Source organism: Rhinopithecus bieti, unplaced genomic scaffold, assembly GCF_001698545.2.
Source record: "Rhinopithecus bieti isolate Rb0 unplaced genomic scaffold, ASM169854v2 scaffold_6708, whole genome shotgun sequence".
Taxonomy (NCBI): domain Eukaryota; kingdom Metazoa; phylum Chordata; class Mammalia; order Primates; family Cercopithecidae; genus Rhinopithecus; species Rhinopithecus bieti.
The window spans coordinates 4,217,087-4,228,719 of NW_016806329.1; the positions used below are offsets into that span (position 1 = coordinate 4,217,087).

At 35.6% G+C, this 11,633-nt stretch overlaps 1 protein-coding gene across 4 annotated transcripts in view; it reads right to left on the bottom strand.

The window, feature by feature from the left end:
- The window catches only part of BMPR1B (bone morphogenetic protein receptor type 1B), a 159,092-nt gene that overhangs the window by 20,914 nt on the left and 126,545 nt on the right, over nt 1-11,633 (bottom strand). For all 4 annotated transcript variants that reach the window (XM_017875502.1, XM_017875504.1, XM_017875503.1 and 1 more), the window contains exons 5-8: nt 8,437-8,533; nt 7,220-7,358; nt 2,273-2,465; nt 876-1,173 (exon numbers count right to left, since the gene is read on the bottom strand). In XM_017875502.1, the coding sequence (XP_017730991.1) occupies nt 876-1,173; nt 2,273-2,465; nt 7,220-7,358; nt 8,437-8,533 (727 nt within the window). The remainder of the gene's footprint in view (nt 1-875; nt 1,174-2,272; nt 2,466-7,219; nt 7,359-8,436; nt 8,534-11,633) is intronic.

An 11,633-nucleotide genomic window follows, 5' to 3' on the forward strand; every position in this document is an offset into this window, starting at 1 on the left:
TAATAATGATAATAATAATAATAATCTCCATGGCTTTTCTTTGTGCTCTTCTCCATGTATTACAGAGTCTTACTTATAAAATCCACAAGATGATCCAACAATTTAATAATGGCTGAGCCTAAACTGAGTTCTTTAAAAGGTAGTTATTCGATGATTTCTCTACATGGGTGGTTTGCAAGCTCATTTTGTTTGCTTTGTTTTCCAGAGAAACCATTTATTCTAATTAAATAATCTGTGAGATGGAAGGAGCCTCTCTGATTAAAGTAAGAGTAAGCAAAATAGAGTCCCTACTATCATCTCCCCTCCCTAGTGTGCAGAAGCTACTGATGTAACCCAAGCAGCCCTAGGGGTCTGAAAACCACTGTTTTACAACATGCTCTGGTTTATGTGCACAGATGTTAAATTCACTGTTCCAGGTACAGGATAACAGTACTGAATAACAGCTGGGTTTTGTTTATTAGTTTCTAACATTTCTCATAAAACACCTATGCAAGTTATCTTTCCTATACCACATAAAAATGTCTTTATCCGTATATAATCTGTAAATTTTCCCCAAAACTTTTTCCTACTTACAAATATCACGCAGAATTCTGACTACATATTCCCAGGTATTAGCTACCTCTTTTCTACATAACTTAATGACAGTTGCAAACCTAATGTGAACAGTCTCTAAGCAATGTCTCTGATGAGCATAGAAACAATAGAACAGACCCAAATATGCTGTGTTGCTAATACAATGTTTGGTGATTACCCCCCTCAAATGTTAAAATTAGTGATATTCCTCTTCTACTAAATATCCTAGAAGCACTGTGCCACAAAATAAAAAGTAACAGAAAAGAGTCATAAAACATGTATTTGTTCACTTTCATACTAACCTAATAAATTTAACAGCCAGGCCCAGGTCAGCAATACAGCAAGTTCCATTTTTCTTTACCAGAATGTTTTTACTTTTCAGATCTCGATGGGCTATTGCTGGTTTGCCTTGAGTGCTAAAGATTTCTGTGTGTAAGTGACATAAGCCACTGACAGAAGAGTAGGCTAACTTCAGCATTGATTTAGTGTCTAGGGTGGTGGACTTCAGATAATCATAAAGAGAACCATTTTCATGATAGTCTGTGATTAGGTACAACTGGGTCCAGGACCCCGTCCCTTTGATATCTGCAGCAATGAAACCTAAAAGGAAAAAAGATGAAAAGGTTTAGTGTTTTCCGAATAGTATCAGGAATAACTCATATTCTCAAACATCATTCTTTGTCACAGGTAATTTTTGTTTAGCATTTCATTCAATTTCTTGACTATGCCTATGATGGTATTAAATGACTAATACCAATAAGAGGCAATCAAAATTGTATAAGTAAGCCTGGGCACAGTGACTCACACCTGTAATCCAAGCACATTGGGAGGCCATGGCGGGTGGATCACTTGAGGTCAGGAGTTCAAGACCACTCTGGCCAACATGGTGAAACCCCATCTCTACTAAAGAATACAAAAATTAGCCGGGCATGGTGGCGTGTGCCGGTGATCCCAGCTACTCAGGAGGCTAAGCAGGAGAATCACTTAGCGATTAACCTGGGAGGCAGAGGTTACAGTGAGCAGAGATCACACCATTGCACTCCAGCCTGGGTGACAGAGCAAGACTTTATCTCAAAAAAAAAAAAAAAAAAAATTATAGGCGTAGAGAAAGATTAAGAGTTTACATCTGAAAATATGGTCCCTTCCTCATCAGTAGTTGATTTTTAAACTACTTTATGGTATTATAAACTACTATGTTATCTAAACTACTTTATGGTATTATAGTTACACGTAAGACATTGTTTGCAAAACAGGGTCTTGAATTCTTGAATTAAGGAATATACCCCACTGATTAGCTTACTCTCTTTCTACTTGAACAATCCAGACAGATCATTTCTAACTTGCGAAAATAAAACCAATTTTCAATATAAACTATTGATACAAATAAATATGGTCCTTCAAATTCCCAAGAAACCCTAAGAAATTCTGGTATTACACTTGCATTTCCTGTTTCTGAAGAAAAAATATTTGAGAGTATTCCATTTCCAGCCTACCACTTACTCACAGAAGTGCCTTAGTCATTCATTCCTCCTGTGAGGTCTCCCATTAGAAACTTATGATGTTCTTGGGCCCATGCCAAGAAGAAAACTTCAGTACATTTCACAACGGGTCTAGACAGATGAGTTAACATGCAGATGTTAACAGAAAGACAGAGGAAAGCTAGGAAACCCTGAACATAGCTACACAGACTTTTACTCACCCAAAATGTTTTCATGCCTCATCAACACTGTCTGATATATTTCTGTCTCTCTAAACCAGCTGGCTTCCTCTGTGGTGAAGAACACTTTCACAGCTACCTTTTCGCCACGCCACTTTCCCATCCAAACTTCCCCATAGCGACCTTTTCCAATCTGTTTCACCATCTGAATCTGCTTAGCTATAGTCCTTTGGACCTGTGAAATCCCAAAACACACTGTTAGTGTATTCACAGCACTACAGATTTGTTTAATCTTTTTTTCTCCAGAGAAGAAACGATTACTGCATGTAAAATATATTTAGCCAGTATTTTTCTCTACCTAGACAACTTATTTGTATTTATTTATTAATTTCTGTTACACTCTTTTAAACATATTTGAGACTGAGTGGGGATTCTGAAAGTTCAAAATACTGCTTCCAAATTATGAAATATTTTATTCTACTATTATTATTTTCACAGAGAAAAAAACCTGAGTGGGTTCATAGTAATTGGCAGAATAGAATACTTGCACTTCCCCATTATGATGGACTACTACATACTCTGAAGAGACTCTTGTGACCATACACCCAATCATGTATAAAATATGACAAAACAAAATTGTAATACATTGTTAGGCACATACAGAAATAAAGGAAATCTACATGCAGGGAAGAAGAAGTAAGGGAGGGAGGGAGGGAGGGAGGGAAGGAAGGAAGGAAGGAGTTGAGACCAGAGCAGGGAACGATAAACCAAGTTGCTGTCTGGGCAAAGAATAATACCAGAACTGGAATCCAGAGTTTAAACTCTGACTCCTTTAAAACCAGAGGAACTGAACCTAGGGCTTCAGCATTAAGCAGGGAGCATCAAATGGTACTAAATTTGCTGTGGGTTGGTAGCATGCCAAGGCTCCACGATACAAATGCTCTCTTGAGGAAACCATTTGCAGAATACTTTCCATTCCGTGGCTATGGTGGGACAATAGTACTTTGAAGGAACTCTTGCCACCATACAACTTGATCACGCGTATAACATAAGAAATAAACTGTCATGCACTCCTGGGCTCCCAAGGAAATGAAGGAAATGTCCAAGGATGGGGAGGAAAAAGGAGAACAAAAGAAATGGAGGGAGAGAAGAGACAGAGAGAATGAGAGACGATTCTAGAGAATGAATTCTTTAGAACAAAAAGAAACAGCCACTATAAATGAGAGTCAATGGAAACAACCCAAATAGATTTAACCTCTTCAGATTACATATTGGAATTTTGAGATACAGAATGCCAAGTAACTCTAAATGAAATGAAGATGGAATAAAAAATAAGCAAGAAAAGATTACTGGAAATTACATTTTTGAAATGCAACAGTTAATTGTCATAATAAAAAATATAAAACAGTAGACAAAACAGCATATTAGAGAGAAAAGTTAACCAGAGAAACTAACAAGTTGGAGATAATATTATTTACCAAGCTCTAAGAGAGCTGTAAACAATATTATAAAGAGTGGAGTAGAGACAAAGAGAATGAAAATACGAGTTAAGTGGCATTAAATTTAAATGTCTCTTTACATATGATCTTCATCCCATCTGTACTTACTGTAAAATATTTGAAGAACTCTGATATCAATGGTTCCAAGACTGAAAGGGCTAAGCATCTGTTACAATTTATGTAATTTAGAGGACATAAAGAATCTAGCATATAACTCTTGTAACACCTGATAAGAAAACTGGAACGTATTCTTTGTAGAGATATACTTTACATCAATTAAAAACTTAAACTTGTTCTTTTTGTACTTTTAAGAGCCATGCAGTTACACTGGGCCACCCCAGATAATCCAGAATGGTCTCATCTTATCGTCAGCAACCTTTGCTCACCCTTGTCATAGAACACAAAATTCTAGGGATTAGGACCAGCCACGGTGGCTCATGCCTGCAATCCCAGCACTTTGGGAGGCTGTGGAGGGAGGATCCCTTGAGTCCAGGAGTTCAAGACCAGCCTGGGCAACATGGCAAAAACTCATCTCTACAAATAATAAGAAAATTAGCCAGGTGTGGTAGCACACACCTGTAGTGACAAGCTACTTGGGAGGCTGAGGTGGGAGGATTGCTTGAGTCTGGGAGGTCAAGGCTGTAAAGAGTCAAAATTGTACCACAACACTCCAGCCTGAGTGACAGAGCAAGATCTTGTCTAAAAAAAAAAAAAAGAAAAATCCTGGGGATTAGGACATGAACATTTTTGGGGGACATAATATATTATATATTATTTATAATGAAGATTATAAATATCGTACTTTATGAAAAAAAAAACTGTTGATGTACCATGAAGCCACTGAAGCTTGATGGAAATAAGCATGTAAGTTTATGTGTAATGCAGTCATCCTCCCTTTAGGAGCCCAGTGAGCCATGAGACATCATGTTGAGTCCACTGTACTCCATTCCCAAACAAGGAAACAGGAGCAACATGGACACCAAGCAGTTGGGAGCCAAATTCATACACAGGGAAATCACTCGCTTGAGTGGAAACTTCCCACATTTATTAAAGAAAAATATTTAATTTACAGATCTTACAAAGCATTGCTCATGTAAGTCTATGGAGTATTTCCTAACATAAGCATTTTTGCATTTGCTTTTTTCTAATAATACATTTTATACTTTAAGTTTTGAGAGAATTGACAATACTCGATAGAATAGGAACAACTTATCCCAAAGATAGAAAGTAAGCTATTATAGCATGTAAGGACCTAAAAATATAACTTCAAAATTTTAACTGATTCATTTTAGTTTTATTTGATTTAGCAAATGTTTCTGGTCCTTCTATACCTAAACTTTAATTCTATATTACATTCTTAGATACCAACTTTTTAGATTAATTGTATAAATAAATTGCCTGGAAGATACAATGACTATAGCTGTACTTTCAAAAAGATCACTGTATTTCATGTACACTGAGAACAACTGAATGTATAAGGAGTTATAAAGAATTACCACTCTTCCAGGACTGTGAGAAGACACACACACAGAAAACACACACACACACACACAAACACACACACACAGTCTTAATTCTTACAACAGCCCTATGATATTATTTCCTTTTAAAGAAGGAAAAAATGGATATTTTGTGAAAAAGAAAAGATCCAAAATTAAAGGGCACATATAAAGTCATTTGGTAAACACGAGGTCCAAGTACGCGGTTATATTTAAGGCACTAATTTGCCCATTATGTTATTAAAATTAATAACAATTCAATGTTAAGATGCGGTATTCACTCACATACCAGTATATATAGAGAGAACTATATACTTCTGCATTGTTTATCTTAATAACCAAATCTTAAAACCAGAAAATAAATCTGTAATAGAGACTTTCTCTTTATTGAACTGAGTTTTATAGAACCCTCCTTCCCATCCTACCCCCATCAAATGCACTTTCTTGTTTTATTTAACCATCATTTAGTTCACATCTCACTAATGTTAAGAGCACAGATCATCTGGGTTTGAATTCTGGCTTCTCCATATACTAGCTAGTTGACCTATCTGGGCCTGTATCCCCTGATGGGTAACACTGGGTTATACTGATATTTCTGGTACTACCTTATAGGGTTGCTATGAGGACTAAATGAGAATTTGATTTAGTCTTACAGGCCAACGTCTGGCCAGGATTGGAACCAGACAATTTGGCTTGAGAATATATGCTCTTAACCATTATATAATGTGAGCCAAATATTATTTTTTGGTATCTGGATTATAGAAACAAGATAGTATTTTATAGCTATTAAAAGTAGGAGCTGAAAGCTTTTTAATAACAAATTATTGAACAGCGCCTTTAATAAATCAGCCACTCTACTGGGGATAGAAAGTGAACAAAATGCAACCTCTATCCCCAAAGAGGACAGACTCCACCAAAAGACACAAGAACATTACCACCAATTACAACATTCGTTTAAATGGCCATTATTAGTGCTAAAAAGAAAGTGTTACCACAGAAGATAAATAGACTGGCTTAGTCTAGGGTAACTGAGAAGTTGTCACAGAGGTAAACAATATGAGGTAGACCTTTAGCCATGAGTTGGAGGTATGTCCAGTAAAGAGATTACACTTGCAAAGACACGGATATATGTTGTATTTGAGAAATAATTACTCAAAGGTGATGCTAGAGCCCAGGCAGCATACTGGGGAGAGGTGGGAGGAGACGTCAGGAAGGCAAGTTGAGTTTATGCACCACACATACCAAGCTGGGAAAGGAGACCTGCAAGCAGTATTGGGTATTAGGGTATTTTATCCAGGACGTAACATTGCAAGATCAATGGTTTTGAAGAGAGAACTCCACGGCAATGGGAAAGATGAGTTTGAAGGCAAGAAACACTGAAAGAATTCAGTTTCAATTCCGAGAGCATCTAATTCATTAATACCAAAAGGGATTTTACTATTTGTACAACTCTTTTAGAAAAAAATAAGTATATTACTATTGATTTTCAAATTGTATTTGCTCATATATTCTCTTCAAGGTTGACAGTGCTGATCATCAGAAAAATGAAGCTTCTCCTGAATGGAAAAGCCAGAACTTTACCCTGAAACATAAACCCCACAGCTGAAAAGCAACCTCTTGTAGAACTACTGAGAAGCCAGTTGGTTGTAATATTTTACCCTTCAAAAGCCAGGCCAAAGTGCGGTAATGCTATCCTTATGGAAAACAGAGGGAAGATGGTCCCATGTTTAATGTTTTCTAATCTGCTCTTTATCAGAATGTCTGAGGGTCTGGATTGTAACCACACACCTACATTAAAAAATAATCACCTTACTCTCAATATGTCAAAATGTTATCAGGAAGCCCTGCAGCTGAGATCGGATGTCCAACAGACTGCACAGAGCTTTCTCCTTGTCCAGTGCCCTATCTGTATCAGTAAGTGAAACCCCATATTCATTGACAGTTCTTTCAGAAAACGTTTCCTTTAAATTCAAGGTATGTTCTTCTCATACCAGCAGAGGGAGGCCTGATCCACTTCCTGAGCTCTGAGACTGCTCAATTAAGTCTCTCAGGGATTCTCCAGGAGGAATGTAAGTTTCATCCTGTTCTAACCCAATGCTGTATCGAGGTCTGGTTTCTTGTCTTTTATACCTAAAGATGGATAGATGAAGATAATTTTAGATAATGAAATGCAATGATGGAGTAAAATATTGCAACTAATATGGTAATCACAGCAGTTTTATTTTAGCACTTAAATATAATACATTAAATGCTTCATATTTTTTACTCTTAGTTATGGTTTCCCAAGTAAAACTCATTACTGTTTTGCTAACCTATTTTTTTAAATAAACTAAATAAACTACGTATTTTTACTCAGTCTCAAGCATTTACAATTTTTCTTCTTTTATTTTCAGATTGCATATACCCAAGCAGACTACATTCTATTCGCGTTTCTAAATAGCTCCAATATTATTCCTTAAAATCTTTTCTAAAGTCCCTAATTAATCAAATATGTAAATTTTGGTATACAAAAAACATTATAGCTAACTCTCTTATATTAGGTCATATCTAAAGAAATAATATAAATTTAATCTTTAAAAACTTTCTGTCAATAACTAAGTTTTCAATTAGAAATGAATTTATTTGAATCAATTATCTGACCATTTGAAGAGTATCTCAAATGAGTAATAAATTAATCAAAAGGCAAATGACATAAATACCAAGGTCCTTAATATTTTACAATCTAGAAAATAAGTTCATAGGCCATTAAAAAATAATTGGGAATTATCAAATTTAATATAATAAATGACCTTATTTTAATGATTAATCTATAAATTAAGTTTAAAATCTTTTAATAATCAGAAATGTTACAGCTTAGAAAATAAGAAATTTGAGCAACTCTTAAGTTCAACATGGCCATTTCTCTGCTTGGAATCAAACCTAAGTAACAACCAGTCTCTGAATTCTCTAACTACCCTAGTTTCCCTAGGGATGAAATATTTATCTGGGTAGTTTTGAATTCTGAAGCAGGAATGAGATAGGTAGCTAACTGTAACTTCATTGGGACAAACATTTATCAACAGTAACAGATATTTTCAGTTAAATATAAGATCAAATTAGGATAGAGAAAGCTGTGGTGAGAAACACTAACAGGCAAAAGCAGTAGAATATTAGTGTAAAGAAGATACTATAAATTAAAATTTTTTGCATCTACATTTTAGAAACTTACCGGAAGTAACAGAATAAAATGATAAGGACCAAGAGCAAACTACAGACAGTCACAGATATAAGTAAAGCCTTGTGGTGTATAGGTCCATCCACAAAATCTGAAATTAAAAAGAAAAAGAGCCATAATCTAGAGAATATTTTTACTCGAAAATAAGAAAGCAACTCTTTCCTAAAGGTACTTGCTAGGTATCACGCACAAGATGTGAAAGATCCTTTTCATATACCAATTAATAAAAAAACCCACATATACTGAAAATTAAGTAAGTTTGACTAGCATGAATCATCCTTCATCTAGGCACTTAATCAAGAGCGCACATTTCTTCCTGTCTGGAAGGCACAGGCTCGACACAGGATAAAACTACAGAAAGAACATGAACAAAGGTAAGTGAATCTGTGCACCCACAAGAGAAACAGGCAGTTCATCGTTATTACAGACCCAGCTCATGGGTTCCCAGGCTCTTCTCATGTGGTTTCTGGAGTACTCTATACCATGAATTTGTATTAAAAAATATCTATATAATTCATGGTACAGAAAACATAGTTTGTTGTACATAAAGTCATCTTATAATGGATAAAAAGGAAGTGGACCCCTCAAATGTTGCCAAATAGAGAATATATGGTTGTGCGTTGTTTTAAACAAAGATGTCCTTCAAAATCCATACTTTTTCTTAAATTGAATCGTATTTTAAAAGAATGTATGTGCTCCAGCCAAAGAATGTATGATACTTTTATACAACAAATTATTAAACACTACTCATTTTGTTTTAACTTTAGTTCTTGACAAATCAGATTCCTCAAATTTTATATAAATAAGACTGACTTAGCTTTATACAATGCATATTCACTGACTTTAACCCCAAAGATTTTCATTCAAAGTACTTTATTTTTAATAATCATCCCAGGTAAACTTTATACAGGTGATCTCTGGGACATATTTTGAGGAAACTGACTTAAAACCAGGTACACTTATATAGTAATATCATTAGTACCATTCTTATTAAAGGCACCATTTACCTTTGAGAGAGTGATTACTGTTGTTTAATTTTAAAAGGTAGTATTGTAGCTTATGACTTTGGATGCTGTGGACAAGAGGTTTTCCAATTGTACCATATACCTTTAACTATACGGCCACCTAAATATTTTGGCTGGGAACCTTATTCCAACCAAGGTAACTTTTTTTATTCAGAAGTATTGTATGTTACATGAAGAAAAACTGAAAAGGAGCAACTAACCAAAATAAAATAAAATCACTACCTCCTCAACGCTCAGGAAAAATTACTGTTAACAGTATCATTTCAATAAAAATGTTCATGAGCAAAATATAATATATGCTGATTTATAACTAGGTTGTTCTCATTTATAATACTGTGAACATTTTCCAGAACAACAAATATTTTTTTCTGCAACAGGATTTTTATATTTTTCTATTGACACATAATTATAATGTTTTAATACATACATAATGAATAGTGATCAGAAAGCATACACATCATCTCAAACACTTATCATTTATTTGTGTTGGGAACATTCAATGTCCTCCTATTTGAAATTATTCATTATTGCAACATGACCTTTTTTTTGTTTGTTTGTTTTTTTGTTGTTTTTTGTTTTCATACAGGGTCTTCCTCTGTGGCCCAGGCTGGAGTGCACTGGCACAATCTCAAGTCATTGCAACCTCTGTCTTCTGGGTTCAAGTGATTCTCTGCCTCAGCATCCTGAGTAGTTAGGATTAGAGGTGCGAGCCACCATGCCCCACTTATTTTTGTATGTTTAGTAGAGATAGCGTTTTACCATGTTGGCCGGGCTGGTCTCAAACTTGTGGCCTCAAGTGATCCTCAGCCTCCCAAAGTGCTGGGATTACAGGTGTGTACCACTACTCCCAGCTACAACCTGACTTTTAAAGACTAAATTGTATTGTACATAAAATCATTCTAATTAGAAAGTCAATCTTCTGTCATATATTCAGGAGATTCTAAAGATTGTCATAATATACACAATTCTGTAATAAACACTTACACATACATCTTTGCACATGCTAATGATTATTTCCTTAATAAGACTCCCATAAGTAGATTTGTTAGTTGAAAAGATACATATTTTAAGTATTTTCATACATATTGTCAAATATTCTTTTTAAAAGGTAACAGTAATTTCTATTTTACCATGAATGTGAACAAAGATTTTACTTGTTTTGAAATAATTTCACTCTTACAGAAAAAACCGTAAGAAAAAAGAATTCCAATGTACCCTTTACCTAGATTTCTCATTGTTAACATTTCATCATTTATAAAATTATCTTGCTTTCCCAATGCCTCTCTCTATATATGGTTACATATAATATGCATATATATTTTTGTATTCAAATTTTGTATTTGTTTACTTATGTGTATGTCTGTATTATTTTTTGGATCATTTGGAGTTATAGACGTAACGCCACTATCCACTTATAAATACTTCGAGAGTGTACTTCCTAAGAACTAGGACACTATCTTATTAAACAGTAATGTACTCAAAGGATTAATGCACAGCCCCATGATGTGCTTATTTTATACTGCATGCCTGAATCAGAACATCTAGGAAATTATCATGAACACCTAAACTGAAAATAAATCATCCAATCCACGAGCATAGGATGTTTCTCCATTTGCGTTGTTTCTGATTTCTTTCAGCCGTGTTTTGCAGTTCTCCTTGTAGAGGTCTTTTACCTCCTTGGTTAGCTATATTCCTATGTATTTCATTTTCTTTGTGGCTATTGTAAATGAGAGTGTGTTCTTGATTTGACTCTCAGCCTGGATGTTATTGGTGTATAGAAATGTTACTGACTGGCCGGGCACAGTGGCTCATGCCTGTAATCCCAGCACTGTGGGAAGCCAAGGTGGGCGGATCACGTGAGGTCGGAGTTCAAGACCAGCCTGCCAACATGGCAAAACCCCGTCTCTACAAAAATACAAAAATTAGCTGAGCATGATGGCATGTGCCTGTAATCCCAGCTACTCAGGAGGCTGAGTTGGGAGAATCGCTGGTACCTGGGAGGTGGAGGTTGCAGTGCGCAGAAATCGTGCCATTGCACTCCAGCCTGGGTGACTCAGAGAGACTCCATCTCAACAACAAAGGAAGGAAGGAAGGAAGGAAGGAAGGAAGGAAGGAAGGAAGGAAGGAAGGAGGCAGGGAGGGAGGGAAGGAGGGAGGAAGGGAGGG